Raw genomic sequence first — 19,815 nt, forward strand, 5'->3', positions numbered from 1 at the left:
ACTCTAGAACTAAATAGAAGTGTTAAAACAACAGTTTTTGTGTGTTTTTACACAGCTAAAATGACTCTTCCAAATTACTGCAGTTTCAATACATATTTCAGATCAAATCACTTGAGGACAAGTTCAACCTCTACATATTCAATATTATATACCAATGGCGATTTTAAAACCCAATAAATTTGAAATTCACTGGTTTGTGCGGCCCTTTATCAGGATAATTTTTATCTGATTTTGATCGACTAGTCACGACTAGCTAGCGCGGATGCGCGAGTACGTGAGTGCGCACACCGGGACCACTGTTCTTAAGTAGTACCTCAAACATCGTCACTGCTTTTCCACATCCTATTGCATTTCACCTGGAAATTTTGGTCTTGGTGTATAAATTGAACAATCATTTTGGACTGTAAATTTCAATCTGAAAAATTCGATTTGTATGCCAGAAAATAGGGTAATGTTTCTTTTCCTTTTATTTATGATCTTTGAGAAAGTATTGGCTATTATGTCTAGCATGTGAAGGACCACGTACAAGCTCCCAACGCTGCTTCCTGTCTCAGTTGTGAGCCATTTCACTTCACTTTTGTTCACTTTGTGAAAGAAAGGCATGAATATCACAGCTAGCACTTTTACCGTTTCTCCTTAATTCAATCACCGGATCACTCAATACAGCCAACTGCTGTATTGCTGAATGTCAGTGATTATAAATCTTCAAACAAAATTGCAGTCACTTGATTTGATGTCTGAAACTATTTATTGTGCGGCTACGTTTGAAATAATAAATAGTTTATCAATTCACAACCACCACAGCTTGACAACAACTGCCAATAATTTACTTAGCGGATTAAAAGGGATTAGAAGGCTTCCGATATTTAAAAGACACGATCCGATACATTGTAATTCTCTATTTTATTGACTCGTGAGAAGGCGAAAAATCTACGCCGCTTCGTTATTAAGGACTTGCATTCATTTTGTGATTACTTCCCTTTAAAAACATCCCTCTCTGATCGAACAAACTTTATCCTATGGTCAAAGGCATCCATGTTATTCCAGAGATTCGCTATTGGGCAATTCTTGTTTCAAAACATGTATATTAATAGGTACAGTGCAGCACACTAGAATCGACTTTGATTAAGCCGGTTAAATAGAATTATTGGGGTTAAAGTAATCAACTAGACATCGCTCCCACCCCAAGAGGAAACAAAAAAGAGAAAAGAAAAACGTGTGGAGTTGTATCAATGTTAAAAATGGTGGTCGTAGCAAATTTCATTAAAAACCATCCATTTTTCTGGAAGTTATCAGGAAACAGAATCGGCTCGAGTGAATTATCGAAACTCCTCCCCTTCTTTCCACCAAAAAAAATTTTCAAGATAAATTCTGATACAATCGGAATCTGAGTCATCTGGAAAGTATTTGTAGAACATTCCATTAAAAAATATCCATTTTTATGAAAGTTATGAGGAAACAAATTCTGTAGAGGGTACACTTGTGTAGGCAGAATGTTGATATCAATAGTACTCAATCGAAGGAGAGGAGCTTTCTCCGTCCGGGTTGCGGATCCGTGGAACAAGCTGCCGGACGAGATGGTGAAGATGCCGACGACCGCTTTGTTCAAAGCCTCCCTTGACCTCAAGTGGCCTGAACTCTTTACATGAACACCACCCTGTACTTAACTCCATGTCCCCCTACATGGCCTTGCTATTTGCTTTTGAGCCAATTTAACTAACTAACTAACTAACTAACTACTCAACAAGAAAAACGGATTCTAACTGACCATCCCATTTATTTTTCCGAGACAATATATCTAGGATTACATTATCCAATACATTATTCGTTAAAAAGACGCTGAGGTTTGATTTGAAGGAGATTTATTTGGCTACTAGAGCAGGTAGAAAGACCATGTTAAAGCTCTGTTGAAGTGCAACCAAATCTTCACATTCTTCTTTACTATCTTAGAAATAGTGGTATGCACACTATAAAGTAGTCCTGAATTTAATAATAAAAAAAAAAAGAAGACGTGATGGTTACAGCTTAAATGTCAGGCAAACGATATAGGTTTGTCAGAATTATATTTCTTCAACTTATAGCCGCCATCAGTACTTAAGCTGAAGTTTAGTACAAATGGGAAAAAAGAACATATCTATGGGTTGTGCTTAGTCCAGTGATGGCGAACACTTTTAGCTCGGGATATCGAAATTATAATATCTTTAGCAATCTCATTATTGATATTATTTGTTTCAGATGAATGCTTGTAGATAAACTTTTTATGGCGATCGAGCTAGAAGATTTTTTTTCTTCTCTAAACCCATCACTATACCACAACAAAACAGTGTCACTGTTGACTAGGGGCTTCGTAAGAAGTGTTGACAAAATGACCAAGGTTTCTTTGGAGTGTCAGATGCTGCTGCCTCCTCTCAAAATTCAAAGGGACTGGAAATTGTTTCTGATTGAGGGGGTGGGCCTTGGCTATTCGGATCCAGTAGAACCCCTCTCTTATAGACCCTACTGTTTGCATGTCTATCATCGTCCCACCCTCATTGGCCAAGTCGTTGAGTACTTATAAATCGATCAGTGCTGACTTGGGGGTACACGATAACAGCATGAACGAGAAGAGGATTGGAGAGGTTTGACATTCAGTATGTGCGATTGGGGTATGGATGGACTGGGTGCACTAAGTTCGATCCTATTTCGATTAAGCTATTTCACTTTATTTACTCAACCTTTTCTTTGTATCAATGACTTACATTCGTAAGCAGCAACTAAATGAATAGATGATGGAACGTAGGGTCTCGATCTGGCTAAATTATCCAAGACAGGCCATTATATATAAAGGCAACACTTTCACATATTTTTCGAATGAGACAACGTTTTCATTTTAATCTACTAACCTACAACCAAAATGAGAACACTATTTGTTGTCTCTTCCAACACTTCCAGACAAAGAGCAAAAAACCGAAAAGTTAGATTCGTTAGTCACTCCTCAATAACCGTCCTCATCGAATCTTCTATATACTCATTATTTGGACAAAAACTCTTGTGCAATATGGAAAGCAGTTGCTGACTAGTTTAACTCCCGATTTTAAAAACGTTACAAATGTTTAGAAAGAATCTTGATTACGTCCCTTCCATTAATCTTTAGTACTCGTTTAGCAGACAGAGCTAATGGCTGGCTTTGCTTCATGAATACTCTTTCAGTTGCTCCAGAGCAGTTTTGCACTGTCGCACTCACTTGAATGTAAATGCACGTATAGTTCATATAAGCCAGATTTAAGTCAATGAGGGATCTTCTACATGATTGCTTGACTTGCTAAAAGTAGCAGACGAATCTCCTTCAAATCACACCCCGCCGTCTTAGTAGAGAAAAGACACATTAGATAATACAAGCTGAATATCTTCTAAAAGGACGATATGGTCGCAGCAAGAATGTTTTCAATTAGGAGCTTACTCAATCGAGAGTAACCGGGCTGAAAAACAACAACTAAACACGCCTTCACGTAGACATTTAATTATCTTAAAATGGCAACCAAATATCACTCAAATGACATCTTATAATCATAAAAATAGAAGATCATGCATTGATAATTTAGGGTGAATTAGTAACAACACTTTGAAAGACTGAGACCGAATCTACTTCAAATCCATTTTATGGAGAAAAAACAACAACAAAAATGACACCTTGAATAATGTAGTCCTTGATACACTCTGTCAAAAAAAAAAAAAAGAAAAGAAAAGAATTGACGGTCACAGTTGATTAAGGTTGACTTGAAGCTGAATATATATGTATACCTTATATGTAAATTACATATATACATTCTCCCCCACCCCACCTCTCTCGTTAAAACACTAAATTGCGATATTATCGCAATCTATACCATTTGAAATATCCACTTCGTGTGAATTATCTGAAACTCCTCACACCTATATTGAATAACTTTTTTTGCAATAAATGCCCATATAATCAGAATATATACCATTTGAAAGGTATTTGTAGAAAATTTCATTAAAAAATATTCATTTTTATGAACAAAAAATCGGAGAGAGTACAATTATGTAGTGGTTTACTGCAATAGCTATTGTTGCTCCGAGTATTGTTAACTGCTTCTCTAGAATATTTTCTTGTGTGGGGAACGGGAATACTCATCGTTTTGTAGACTTTGTCAGACCAATAACATCTGATTGATAATGTTCAGCTTGACTGTTTGCAAGCTGACGACTGTAGGGTTAATGTACACTACGAGAAAACTCCAGAAGAGTTTTAGTTCCGTGAAGGAAGGATCTGCATAAAAATTTACCACTCTGTGGAGATGACATAAGGAGGAGTGGCTTGTGGGTCATGTAGGCTGGGTAGTAGCGTAGCTAAGGGGGTGAGGTAGTGCTACTAGTTTTATAACTGATTGCACTGAAAAGTGGTTTCAGTGCTGCACAATGCTTTATCCATTCAAAACAAATGCACACACACAGGAACTTCTTGGATTCTTGGAATATTTGCACTGACTTGTTGAGTGGTCTTACTCGGTCACGAGTTGACTTCGACCATATGTGGGGCACAAGAGCGATCCGTCCTGGGCGAAACTTTTATGAGGTGCAACACTTTTGAATTTGCTGTATAAACCTTTATAGGCCGCAATGGCCTAGGGAAGGCGGTACACACTCTAGCTACGCCATAGAGGCTTGGTGTGGGGCTGTATTGATTCTGCCCTAGGGTAAGAAGTCCGAACTGAACAGACCTGTAATCAAAGGTATTCAAGCTTTTTTCTTTCTTTTCCTAAAACAGTGTATTAGGGTGTAACGTGTGATTTAAAGGAAATTTGGTTGCTCTTTCCAGTGGGTCAAACTACTGTTTGATTTGTATGGTTGGGGATTTCTAGAACGACTATTAATTTATGTTAGGGATACTTGAAGTTAACTGTTGTGTTGCCCCTAACATTAGGTAATTCTCATTCTTAAGAAGGAGGAATATGGTCTGAGGGTGATTTGGCTGCAGTTTCTAACTAGTTGGATGATTTACTAAAAACAGCAACCAAGTCTATATACCCCTCTTCCTATTAACTCGTCATAAATGTATAGCCAGCCAGCCATCGACCGAGAACTCGCACAGCGTGACAGAATGTACCATGTTTTCGCTAATTGGTTTAGATGCCTGCAGAGTCACAAGCAGATATTGACGTCCTCTCAGTCCCTTTACCCTTGTCCCAGTGGAACATCCAGGATGTGAGAGTGGGAAGTTAAAGAGCTGCACTAACACCCGGCTAGTATTCATTTGTGTTGAGTATACGGGGACAACGTGAAACGAAGGCTAAGCACTAAGCTGAATACTAGGCTACGCATCTTTACTCAACGGTATATCGGTAGCTTTTTAAGCACCTGGGTGTGAGCCATAATTTCAGTATTCCATTTCCTAACAATATGGGTGAAGAATGCCTCAAAATAGTGTTCTGCATAAATATGGGAACGTTTCACATATGTAACTTCGCAAGTTAGAAATCTTCGGCCAACTGACACTATCCAACAAGGGGAATGACTCCACTAAGTTCAATTGATACATTTGTTCGACATGCAGCTGTTTAGAGAGTAGAAACTGGCAGTCGGGACGTTCTACGTTTCCACAGTAGGTTATTATCTTCAATTCATAAAAACATTAAAAGTTGGCAAAGTTTTCAAAATATAGCGGAAGTAGTCCAAAAATAAATTGAACCAGGAACCATGTGGTTAGAAAGCAAACTTCTTACCACAGAGCCAAGCCTATGCATACCTATTTACACACACACCCACACAAATATATACTATATATACATACATATGCATACACACACACACACACCACACACACACACATATATATACATAAGTATACATACGCACGTGTGGCATAGTGGTTAGGGTGATGGATTCATGATCGTAAGATTGTGGTTTCGATTCTTGAAACAGGCATTGCGTGGTGTTCTTGAGCAAAACCCTTTATTTCCCATTGCTCCAGTCCACTCAACTGGTAAAAATGAGTAATCCTGCGACGGACCAGTGCCCCATCCAGGGAGGAATATTCATGTTACGGAAGCCGGGAAAAAGGCTCTATGTGTCTATATGACTCGGGAAGGATCTTTATATATACGTACATATATATATATATATATATATATATATATATTTCGTTTTGGGATTTGGTTTGCAAGATTCTTTATATGAGTTGTGTGTGTGTTACGGGGACGTAAATACATTAACACTGTTGTCAAGAGGTGGGGAAAGGAACAAACACATACACACACACATTTCCATCAAACAAATTCACTCACATGACATTGGTAGACCAAGGGTTATCTCAGATGCTGTGCAGTGGGATTGAACCCGATACCAAGTGGTTGCAAAATGAGCTTCTTAGGGGGATTCTTTTCCTCTTTTTCATTTTTCTTTTCAATTAGCTTAAAAACAACAAGAAACCCCAACAAATTTTTCTTGGGTTTTTTTCCCTGGTAAACTTTGAACTGACTGCAGAGGCATTTTATCTATAACCATCCTGTCTTTCGGACTACATTATCTAATATCTTCTCTTTCTCCAAAGTGGTGGGGATTTAACAGCTATTTCTAGCAGGTCGAGCGATAACATAGAACAGTGGTTCTCAACCGGGGTCCATATGACCCTTGGAGGGTCCACGATACACAAAATATATATATATTTTTTTATACAATTCCTAATATTTGGTTCCAGATTTTGGTACAAGGCCAGCATGTTCGGTGGAGTGTGTAAGTTGATTACATTGACCCCAGTGCTCAACTGGTACTTATTTTAACGATTCCGAAAGGATGAAAGGCAAATTTGACCTCGGTGGAATTTGAACTCAGAATGTAAAAACGAATAAAATGTCGCCAAGCATTTTGCCCGGTGTGCTAACGATTCTGCCAGCACTCCATCTAAACAATTCCTGATTATATTTAATTATAAAAATATAATGGGATTTCTTTTAAAACTTCAAATGGCTATGAGGAGGGGCCAGTAGTGTAAAAAAGGAATGAAAAGGGTCTAGAGGCGAAAAATGGTTGAGATTCACTGGCGTAGAACATCGATTTTCAATCTATTATTTTTTTTTCAGTCCAACATACACTGAATACGGTGCAAAACTGTTTATGCATATCATAAGCTTTTAAAAAGCGATATTACACACACACACACACGCACGCACACACACGCACGCACACATGGACCAAACGCATGCGCACAATTATATATGCATATGAAGAACAGGCGCACATTAAAAGGTAATGAAGTACACACATACACTTTGTGTAGTTAAGTAGCATGCACACTACTACATGTATGCAAATTTCTCTCTATACAACACATAGGCATCTATGCACACGCTAACCAATTCAGATTATTATACCCCGCCCCAAAACTGCCTCGATAAAGATTTGCCACTTTCTTTATTCTGCCTAGAAAATATATATCTTTTCTACTCTAGGCACAAGGCCCGAAATTTTTGTGGAGGGGCCAGTCGATTAGATCGGCCCCAGTACGAAACTAGTACTTAATATATCGACCCCCAAAAGTTGAAAATGCAAAGTCGATCTCGGCGGAATTTGAACTCAGAACGTAGACAGGCGAAATACCTATTTCTTTACTACCCACAAGGGACTAAACACAGAGGGGACAAACAAGAACAGACAAACAGATTAAGTCAATTATATCGACCCCAGTGCGTAACTGGTATTTATTTAATCAACCCCGAAAGGATGAAAGGCAAAGTCGACCTCGACAGAATTTGAACTCAGAACATAGCGGCAGACGAAATACCGCTAAGCATTTCGCCCGGCGTGCTAACCTTTCTGTCAGCTCGCCGCCTTCTAGAAAATATATATCAGAGACACATACACACACGGTACATACATATATGCACACACTAGCATACTGAGGGGGAGGGACAGTAAGGGCGGTCCGCTCCGTGCGACACTTTTAAAGGGGCGGTACTTTTGGGTCTGCTGTAGGCAATTTGTGTTTTTTTTCTATGTGGGGCCCGGGGGCGGCAAACGGAAGAACTACTCCAGGCGGCACACACTCTAACTACGCTAGTGCATGCACATATACTCCCATCAAAGCTCTCTTATCTTTTACTTGTTACTTGTTTCAGCCATAGGATTGCGGCCATGCTGGGGCACAGCATTGAAGGGCTTACTCGAACATATCGACCTTAGTACTAGCTTGATACTTATTCTAAGTCTTTTTTGCTGAACCGCTAAGTTACAGGGATGTAAACAAACTGACATTGGGTAGGACAAACACATACACAAAGATACACGCATATAAATACATATGTATATGTGTGTGTGGTGTATATATGTATATATATACACCCACCCACACACACACACACGATGGGGTCCTTTCAGTTTCCGTCCACCAAATCATAAGGAAATGGTCGGCTCGAGGCTATAGCAGAAGACACTCGCCCAAGGTGCCACGCAGTGAGACTGAACCCAGAACCATGTGGTTGAGAAACAAGCTTCTTACCAGACAGCCACGCCTGTAATTTTATTTTAAATTAGCAGGAAGGGCTGTGGTTGACAGAATTGTTGGGCAAAATACATTGTTGCATTTGCTCCGGCTCTTTATGTCTAAACTTTAAATCCCACCTCGATCAACTCTGCTATTTTGCGAATTAACCTTCCATACAAAGTTGTGCACCGAGGTCGACACACGGATACACATGATAATGGTTTCAAACTTTGGAATAAGGCCAGGAATTTTTAATGGAAAGAACGTAACTCGATCACATTGACCCAGTACAGAAATTGATACATTATTTTATCGACCTCGAAGGGATGAAGGGCTAAGTTGACCTCGGCAGGATTTACGTTCTGTCTTTATGTTCTGAGTTCAAATTCCGCCGAGGTCGACTCAGCCTTTCATCCATTCGGGGTCGACAAATTAAGTACCAGTTACGCACTGGGGTCGATGTAATCGACTTAATCCCTTTGTCTGTCCTTGTTTGTCCCCTCTATGTTTAGCCCCTTGTGGGCAATAAAGAAATAAGATAGTATAGTCCAACATATATTAAGGACAATGGTAACAACTAGAAGGGGACCCCTCCCACAAACATACACACAAGGAACCCCTCCCGGACTATGTGAATGAGAGGATGACCATGGAGGAATTTCAAAATAGCGTAGGGCACAGCAAATTGTAAAATGCACTTTAAATGAACCTCAACACTTAATAAGGTTTTCGATGTATTTGTTTTAATTTTTCAAAGTTACGGGATGATGTTTTTTTTTTATTATGCTCATTTTTGTGATTGGTGTTATTATATAATTAATGTGATATTTTACATCTCAGAGAAGTGTTCATAAACTACAAATAATAGTAAAAATTATGATTTTAAAATTCCTTGTATTTTTGTCTTCAGGGTTTGTTTCCTACACTCCAGCTAGAATACCTTTCATTGGATATCATATGGCTGACCAGAAGCTAAGTTCAAAGTCAAACTCCATAGCGGTCAATATTTTGCAAGTCCATAAAAGAAGTTTAGTTCAATGCTCTCCACCCCCGCCGCCTCTTATAGTCACTTTGGTCATTTCGCTTCTACCACGTTATTCCAACTTAGATGCAAGGTGGATACTGAAGGTTGCTAACATGTAAAAAGTGAAAGTGATTTATTTATTTTTCGATTACTTGGGAATTGATCTACATATATCAACATGTGTACGCGCATACCACGTTCATACATTCACGCATATAAACTTACGTACATAAATACACACACATATATACACGCACACACATATATATCATATATATACATACATATATATATACACACGCACACACACACATATATATATATACATACATACATACATATATATACACACGCACACACATATATACATACATATATATATATCTATATATATATATATATATATATATACACATACACATACACTCCCTCCGTCCATCCATACATACACATATCAAAAATGCTAGTAAATAAACAAAGGGACATAATACTTATAGCATTTAATGTTATTCATTCCAACACTAACAACTCTGATTGCACTTTAACATCAATATTTCCACCCACCCAGTGGCTTCGAGGATGTGATTATCTCGGAAATACTGATATCATTAGAGTAGTTAACCTAATCCGTCTTAATTTCCAAGACCACACAGTCAGGAAGCAAAAAGAAAAGAAAAGCATTTTCTCTTGCCCAAGTCGTTGAAAAGGTCACAGAATGTGTGACGAAAGAACTTTGACGGACAAATAAAATTAACAAAAAAATAATACTAATAAAACTAAGGCGAAAAGCATTTTCCTTTTCAACGTGTTAATTCATAAGGCGACGGATTCTTCAAGCCAAGCCAAGCTAACCGACATGCAAACCTTAGAGGGTAGACCAAGAACGAGACGGTTGGAATCCAGATGGAAAGTTTAAAAACAGTTGCTTCTGACTGAACCCTTTGCAGAAGGTCTCTGAGGACTCTTATCCCCTGTGACCCTCCCGGCAATAGTGGGGCAGGGATGGATGAATGGATTTTTATAGTGTGCTGCGATGAGATTTACCAGTCCTATTTGCCTTTATATATAGTGGCCTTCCAACGATTCTTTGATTGGAAGAACTTCCCTGCTATTGCTCTTCATAAACATAGACACTGGCATGACCGTGTGGTTTAAGAAGTTCGCTTCGCAGCCACATAGTTTCGGGTTCGGTCACTATGCAAGACATAGGGGCAAATATCGACTATTTATAGCCCAAGGGTTGACCAATGGTTTGCGAGTAAATTAAGCAGATGGAAACTGCGTGGAAGCCTGCCATATATTTGTGTGTGCGCGTGCGCATAAATCCTCGTGGAATAAAATTTTTTAAAAACATATTACACATGGTGGAAAATTGATTTCCTACCATGTCTTATAATAATGATGAGAAAGTCATAAAAATTAAGAATTTCTATTTAAAAAAAACCTTCATTTCAGGTTCCACGGTTAGGCAAATTTCATAGAGTAAGGCAATGCAGGCCTTAAAGTTAGGCAAATTGGGACATGAATATTCATAATACAGAAATGAATTTTTTTTTAATAAAAAAATCTTAATTTTTATGACTTGCTCATCATTATTATTATAAGACATGGTAAGAAATTAATTTTCCACCATGTGTAAATATTTTTTTAAAAATTTTATTGGGGGGGGGGGGGGTTTACAAAAGGAAGCCTTTCCGTGCTCGTTTCTTGACCATCGGTGTAGGTTTGCTTACGTCCCATAATATAGCACGCCGGCAAAGAGGGAACTATTTCCTAGAACAAGCACCAGACTTAAAATAGACCTAGGGAGTTGGGATTAAATCCTTTAATGCTTTGCCCCAAGTAAAAAAAAAAAGCCTTTTCGTGGTAGATCGATCTGCTAGAAATAGTAGTCTTATATCTTTTAAATCAAATCTTACATAAAAATAGGGTACGTTGTATAGTCCTTTAAAATATTACCCTTTTACTTTGCGGCCATGCTAGAGAACCATCTTTAGTCGAACTAATCGACCCCAGGACTCATTCTTTGTAAGCATAGTACTTATTCTATCAGTTTCTTTGGTTAACCATTTCTTTTACCGAACCGCTAAGTTACGAGGACGTAAACATACCAACATCGGTTGTCAAGCGATGGTGGGGAGGACAAACACAGACGCACAAATACATACATATATATATATATGATGGGCGTCTTTCAGTTTCCATCTACCAAATCAACTCACAAGGTTTTGGTCGGCCTGAGGCTATAGTAGAAGACACTTGGCCAAGGTGCCATGCAGTGGGACTGAACCCGGAACCATGTGGTTGGGAAGCAAGCTTCTTACCACACAGCCACTCCTGGGAGCGATTAGAATTAATCAACAATATCTTAACGTCTTAAAAATGGTAGCATTAAAAATAAAATACAGAACGGTCTCAACTGGAATCACTTAGATTATAAGTCTATTACATCAGAACAAAGTGGAGCTAAACAAATAAAATAAATAAAACATACATAGAAATAAACGCACGCGCTCACACATATACGCACACACCTAAACCCATAAGAACAAAATACTTTGCATTCCAAGGGGTATTGAGTTCAGCCTTGCAATTGTGGATTCCCTAATCATTTAATAAGGTATATATCTAATATTCCAGCATGGCCACAGTCAAATGACTGAAACAAGTAGAAGAAATAAAAGAATGCCCGCTTTACGGAAGCACGTAACATGCATGCAATACTGCAACGCGAAAAAGATTTCAAATTGACTTCTATGTAACATAAGAAACCGTCGGGCAAGTAAGTTTCGGAATCTCACACGACAAAGTTTGGAATGACTTTGATCATTGGTCTGCTCAGTCAGAACTGACCCGTGGCTGTGTGGTAAGAAGTTTGCTTCCCAGCCACTTGGTTCCAGGTTCAGTCTAACTGCGTGGGCAAAATGTCTTCTACTATAGCCTCGAGCCGACCAATTGCATTGTGAGTGAATCTGGTAGATGGAAACTGAAAGAAGCCCGTCGTATGCGCGTGTCCCACCACTGCTTGACAACAGGTGTCGGTGTGTTTACGTACCCGTAAGCTAGCGGTTCGACACAGGAGAACAATAAAGTACCAGACTTTCAAAAAAATTGTACTGGGGCAGATTCATTCGACTAGAAATTCTTCAAGGTCGTGCCCCCGCATGGCCACAGTCTAATGACTGAAGCAAATAAACGGTAAAAACAACAAAATTTACCGGTCAAGAGAATTTGTAACACACACACACACACACACACACACACTGGTCATAACCTATGCAGGTCGTCCCTCAATGGTAGTTTTGTTGCTGATATTGTTTAACACCGAACTAGCTCTGATCGAACAGACCCTAATCAATTAAGCCAGATTAAGCATTACCTAATATTTCCTTTTCTATTTTTCTTAAGACAGTAAGCTTCGTGATTTGAGGGAGAATTAGCTGCTATTTCTAGCAAGAGGAGCAACTCCGAAGAGATTCCCTCGTTGACACGATATTGTTTAGTCTCATGTCAGTCAGCCCTGATCGCGCAGATCCATTATCAAATGCATTCCAGCCATGACCATCCATTCATTATGAGGACCACTACACTATCTTGGGGCGTCCTGATATAGATATAGATAGATACACTATCTTAATGGACTTCACATTTTTAAGAGAGGAGGCTGTCATTTGAAAGATTTGGCTGCTATTTCTCGCAAGACGAGCGACCATATTGAAGTTTCCTAGTCGCTGTTACTTAGACACAGGACGTAGCAGAGCTAGCAAAATCGTAAGCATACCGGACAATATGCTTAGCGGCATTTCTTCCGGCCTTAACGTTCTGAGTTCGAATGCCGCCGAGCTCGACTTTGCTTTTCTTCCTTCTGGAGTCGATAGAATAAAATATGTTAAGCACTGAAATCGGTGTAATCGTCTAACTCCCCGGCATTGTACCCATATTAGAAAGGACAACTTAGCGACGGGCTGCTCTGGAAAGACAGACCTATGATCAATGGATATTCCAACCGAGGCTATCACCTCTTTTCCCTATATGAAAGGAAACCAGACCACATTAATCAACGCTCTTTGCTGTAGACGGTAGTGTGTATGTGATATGGGGACGATTTGGTTGATATTTCTAATAGAGTGTATAACCACATAGTGGCACGCTCCCCCATCGTTCCAGTAAGGTGAGGTAAATGCAAACGATTTTTTTTTCCTTAACTTATTGCAGGATCATGGATTGGAGCGAGGGATTCTCTACGGATTGAGGTTCTGGGGAAGCACGGATTAGGCGATGTGCTTGTTGAAAGTCAGTTACAGTTGGATGGCAAGTAGATGAAGCAAGGTGTCCTCTGTGTGTGTGTGTGTGTGTGTGTGTAAAAAAGGGGAGGAATGTGTTGAAGAATATGTGAGTATATATGAATGGATGTGTGGAGGGGAAAGTGTGTGAATGTATGATTGTGTGCGAAAATGTGAACAAAAACTGTTTGAATGATATGGGTATGCGTGAGAATGTATATGCATGGTAATGCATGTGTGAATGTATAAGTGTATATATGTGTGCACGTATGTATATACGAATAAGTGTGTGATTGCGTATCTGTGATTGTATGACTGTGTGCGTGTCTGCGGGTGGTATAATAGTTTCGACATTCGTGTTATATGTGCAATATAAAAAGTTTCATTTTAAGGGTTCAGATTAAAATTTTAGCGGTATATATAAGTAAGTAGGAGGTTAACAGCGTTTATGGTTAGCTGTCACAGTTAGAGGTAGTAAATGTTTTCACGAAGGGATATTTTGTTTACTAACAATATTTATTTTTCTCAATGTACAATAAACACACGGACAAGTTGATAGTGCGTTTACCCGACGTAACTTCTTTACCGTTAGTAGCCTCGACCCGACAGAAAAAGCAGTCAAATCTCCCCTCAAATGTCATCCTACCGTTTTAAAATAGAAAGGATAGTATGGGGTAATGTAGTCTTTCATATACAAGATGAGGTGGTTATGACTGGAATGCCTTTGATCGAAAGTTCTGCTCGATCAGATTTGACCTGGGGCTAAACAAGAAAAATGGAAGGACGTTGTGTAATGTAGTCCCAAAAGATGAGATGGCTACGGTTGGAATGCTTTTCATCCATAAGGTCTGCTAAATTAAATAATCGAAAAAGGAGCTGCGTTTCGTGTCACGCCACCGACACTGCATTTGTGTCTCTGACGTTCAGACTACTTTCGCTGAATCATCTACCCAACTGTAAATAGGTACCATGCTGCGTCGTGTATATGGTTCCTCACTGCATCACAGCGAGATAACATCATTCATGAATGCCTGTTTGTTTTTTCCTCGTTATTTACAAAGCAGGGTGCCGGAGCACTCATTCCAGCGTATCAACCGAAATCTTCGGTGGTTTATGGCCCATCAACATGATGTTTGGATATATAAGGAAAGAATTTTAATAAGGAGGGTTATAAGTATCGCAAGTTGCAGCAGCTTGGAATTGAAACCAAGTCTTATACTTCTCTACTTCTCACAGCTCACCAATATCTAATGTGGAAACCACTTTGTAGTCGTCAAATCTGCTAGAAATAACAGCCAAATCGCCAGGAAATAAACTACCGTCTTGAATAAGGAAAAAACTTAGACAATGTAATTCTAAAAAGATGGAATGGTGATGGTTAGAATTGTGCCTTTACATCTTGCTCGATTAGGGCTGACCTGGGGCCAAACAATAACACTGGCTTCTCAACGCAACTGTATGTACAAGCTTTGCAGACAGAAAAACTAAAGAAGCCTTAGGAATTGTTTGTAACAGAACAGAAAACAGTGTAATGATACGTTCACATTGATGGATTAATTTACAGGCAGATAAAACACACACAAACATACACACACATTTCATATATATATATATATATATATAGAGGCGCAATGGCCTAGTGGTTAGGGCAGCGGACTCGCGGTCGCAGGATCGCGGTTTCGATTCTCAGACTGGGCGTTGTGTGTGTTTATTGAGCGAAAACACCTAAAAGCTCTACGAGGCTCCGGCAGGGGGTGGTGACCCCTGCTGTACTCTTTCACCACAATGGCGGTGCCCCAGCATGGCCACAGCTCAAGAGCTGAAACTGGAAAAAACAAAACATATATATATATATATATATATTAATAATATCTAGCAGACGTAACAGAGTGACTCGAGGTCCAACGTACGGACCTTGAGTTACTCTTGTTACTTAGGCTAAATATTAATAAAAAATATACATATTCCCATATTTTAAGGTCTATTTTCCCTATTTGCCTCAACATAACTATATATATGTATATATACATATATATGTGTATATATTGAACAGTATACGTAAGCGCTTTCGTAAACACACGACTAAAGAGTGAACTCTCGATACAACTATGTATACAAAAAGGTAGCAACAAGAGTTTGAAAGGTATTTAGCTAATTTGAACTGAATGCAAATAACATGAAAATATCAGCAACATATGTATCCTTACAGAATAATACATGGATTATGTACATATTTTATATGTATCTTTTGTGTTCTTTTACTAACCGTGTATATAGATACAAACGCTTCACAACACCCTCCTCTTTCATATTGAACACAACAAGGATATGTAAATACCCGGATTTCACTGACACACCACTCACTTTTGCTGTGACGTGTGTGTATGTGTTTATGAGTGTATATATGTGTGTATTAAAATAAATATATGCATAATATATAGATACACAATACATAGTCTGCTATATCATAGATACATAAATTATATATATATATATGTATATATATATATAGATATAGATAGATAGATAGATAGATAGATATAGATATATCATACGTGTGTTTGTGTGTGTATGTATGTGTGTGTTTTGTAAAGTTGAAACAAAGATTAAAATCAACTTACCAGCAAACAAATGGCCAACAACAACGAATACATTTTTTTTCGTTTTGTTTTCGCTTTGTTGTTTGTTCTTATTAAGGACGTATTATTTCTTTTTAAGAGTGCTCCGTGTTCGTTTGGGTAGGTGTGTAACAGAGGTATGTATGTGTGTGTACAGAGTTGATCTGTTTCAAAAGCTGGGACTTTCTGCACCGGTGGAAATTGTCCCAGTCTTGACTTCACGGCTTAGTGAAGAAAGAAACCAACACTACGTTTGTACATATGTTTGTATGCCTCATATTATATATGTTATGTATAATATACACGTCTGTAAGTATGCGTTATAGCTTTGTATACAGGCATGTATTAACGTATATTATTAACCATTAAAGGTTGTTGTGTTATTGTTATTATTTGCTTCTTATTCTCCTTTTTTATTTTTACCCCCTTTTTTCTGTTTTTTTTAATCCCCTTTTCCCCCCCTCGAAAAAGTGAAGCTAAACCTCTAGCGGCAATAAAGTTTGCCCAGGAAAGAAATGAAAGCGCAGCCGACCCAAAACTCTCCCTCCTCAATGACTAGGCGGAGAGATAACGACAGACTGACAGGAACAGACAGAAATATATACGGAGAGAGAGAAACACACATAGAAAACAAGAGAGAGAGAGAGAGGCGCTTTGAGAAAGACAGAAAGAAACAGCTAGATTCAAAGAGATTGAGTGATAGATAGATAAAAACTAAGAGAGAAAGATAGATAGAGAGAGTAAAAGTGAATAAGAGAGTGTGTAGAAGAGAGTACTTTTATTTCTTTAGCCGTTTATGACTTTTATTTATTTTTATTTTTTTCACAACACACCGCAAACTATTCTCTTCTCGTCTCTTCGCTTCTCTCAAACTCTTTCATCTAATGTTTTTTTTCTCTTTCTCTTTCTTGTTTGTTTCCTTCCGCTCTTTCTACTTTCTTCCACTCTTTCTATTGCACATTTTCCTTTGCGATCTCCCTTATACACACACACACACACACAAACACGCCGCGCGCACACAAACGCACATACACACAATCTTTATTAGCTGGAAATTTTAGAGTTACTCAAGAACCTAGAGTTTCATTCCAAGTCCACCACCACATGCGTGCGTAGATACATGGTGTATTTACACACACACACACACACACACACACACACATCACACACATGTATTTATGAATGGATGCATGTATGTATATATTCAAGTATGTGTGTGTCTGTGTGTGTTTATGTATATTTTGCTTCACAGCTCTTACCTCGTTTAAAAATCTAACTGTACGATGCAGGCATGGCTGTGTGGTAAATAAGTTCGCTTTACAACATCTGGGTTTCATGTTCAATCCCAGAGCCCGTGATACCACGGGATGAGATTCTTCTTATGCCTTATGAATGAAATTTGGTAGAACGGAAATGGTAACGAAATCGGACCTACATATATATATATATATACATATGTATACGTGTACGCATGTATGTATTGTTTGTGTAAACATATGTGCATGTCTATGCTTATTTTGTTTATACCCCGTAACTTAGCAGTTAGGCGGCCACTAGAGCCGATAGCATAATCACTAGATTTGAAAATAAGTACAGCGGTCAAACATGACCGGTGTCCAAGTATAGCTACAGCCCAGACCCTGGCGCTAGAAAAAGAACAATAGCCATGTAACTATGCACGTGCTGTTGGTGATATATTTCCCTCTCTGAACTTTTCTGGTTTCCTTTCCTGATGAAGAGCTATGCTCGAAACGTCAAAAGCTCTCTCTTTTTACCGAGCGTCAAACCAATACATTCCATGTGCACGTCCTCTTGTTTTGTTATTGTTAGTTTTAATGTTCAATTTGACTGTGTGTGTGTGTTGTGTGTGTGTGTATACATATATGTTTGTGTGTGAGTATGTGTGTGTATTCCTTACCACCGCTTGACAATCGGTGTTGGTATATTTATGTCTCCGCAACTTAGCGGTTCGGCAGAAGAGACCGATAGATTAAGTACCAGACTTCAAAAAATAAGTACCGAGATCGATCTGTTCCACTAAATCCTTCAACTGAATTTCTGGATTGCTTAACAATTTCTGTCAACGAAACGTGAGTTATAAGTGTTGGGTTGGCCCGAAGTTATCGTAAAGGGTGGACTCGAACTCGAGGCCTCATAGTGGCAAAAAGAACTCCTTAATCGCTCAGACTTACTTGCGCTCGCGTGCACACACACACATACACACACACACAAGCGCGCACATACACATAGACAGAAAGAGAGAGAGGGGGAGAGAGAGAGAGGAAAGGGAGAGAGCGATAGGCATGATTAATCTGTAGAGCAAATAAAGTGTATTTATATTTGTGATATTTGAACTGTTTCTGTATCTCAACAGACTTTCTTTACAGTCCCGCTAATGAAGGTATCACATGTCCATATACTTCTATGAAAGACCGACTGCTAGAAATACGATTGTGTTGATGAAGGTATAGATATACTATGTGTTTATTTGAATATGTTGCTTCAACTGTCACTTTGTCATGACTGTATGCATTCTTTTATTCTTTTACTTGTTTCAGTCATTTGACTGCAGCCATGCTGGAGCACCGCCTTTAGTCGAGCAAATCGACACTAGGACTTATTCTTTGTAACACACACACACACACACACACACACACACACACACACATATATATATATATATATATATATATATATATATACGATGAGCTTCTTTCAGTTTCCACCCAAATTCACTTATCAGGCTTTGGTCGGTCCGAGGCTATAGCAGAAGACACTTGCCCAAGGTGCGCCACGCAGTGGGACTGAACCCGAACCATGTGGTATATATATATATATATATATATATATATATATATATATATATAGAGAGAGAGAGAAGAGAGAGAGAGAGAGAGAGGGGGGGGTGTAAGCATTGAGGCGAGTCAAAAGTTTTGCAATATTTGCATACGTGCTCGTTTGTTACCTTTATATCACGTGACTGAAGCCGTTGAAGGTACTCGCTGAGGTTGATAGTATCATGATAATTGGTGCGTTGACATGTATGTGACTTGGAAGCCAAACAGATGAACGTGCATCGTAGCCTAATTCGAGAGCTTATGTTTTACGAGTTCCACCAGGGCCATAATGCAACGGAAGCAACCAAAAACATTTGTTGTGCGAAAGATGACGGCGCAGTTGACTACAGTACAATAACCTAATGGTTCAAAACCTCGGCAATCAGGCAATGTCAGGTGGGCCTAAAACTGTGGTTTCCGAGGCCGTGCTCCAAACCATAGAAACAAATCCAGCACTAACACTCGGGGAGTATCAGGCGAGCTCGGCATCTCACGCATGTATCTCACAAAAACAAACGGCATTCGTTAACAGAAATTGAGTTCTTCAACAGTAAGACAACGCAGGACTTTATAC

The 19,815-nt window shown here is 38.9% G+C and overlaps 1 protein-coding gene across 1 annotated transcript in view; it reads right to left on the reverse strand.

Moving 5' to 3' along the window:
- The window catches only part of LOC115209736 (tumor necrosis factor receptor superfamily member 16-like), a 147,828-nt gene extending 130,836 nt beyond the window's left edge, over positions 1-16,992 (reverse strand). The window contains exon 1 of the mRNA XM_029778240.2: positions 16,408-16,992. Within this exon, the coding sequence (XP_029634100.1) occupies positions 16,408-16,440 (33 nt within the window). The 5' untranslated portion in view covers positions 16,441-16,992. The remainder of the gene's footprint in view (positions 1-16,407) is intronic.
- Between the last annotated feature and the right edge of the window lie 2,823 nt (positions 16,993-19,815).

Source organism: Octopus sinensis, linkage group LG3 (assembly GCF_006345805.1).
Source record: "Octopus sinensis linkage group LG3, ASM634580v1, whole genome shotgun sequence".
In the NCBI taxonomy this organism is placed as follows: Eukaryota; Metazoa; Mollusca; class Cephalopoda; order Octopoda; family Octopodidae; genus Octopus; species Octopus sinensis.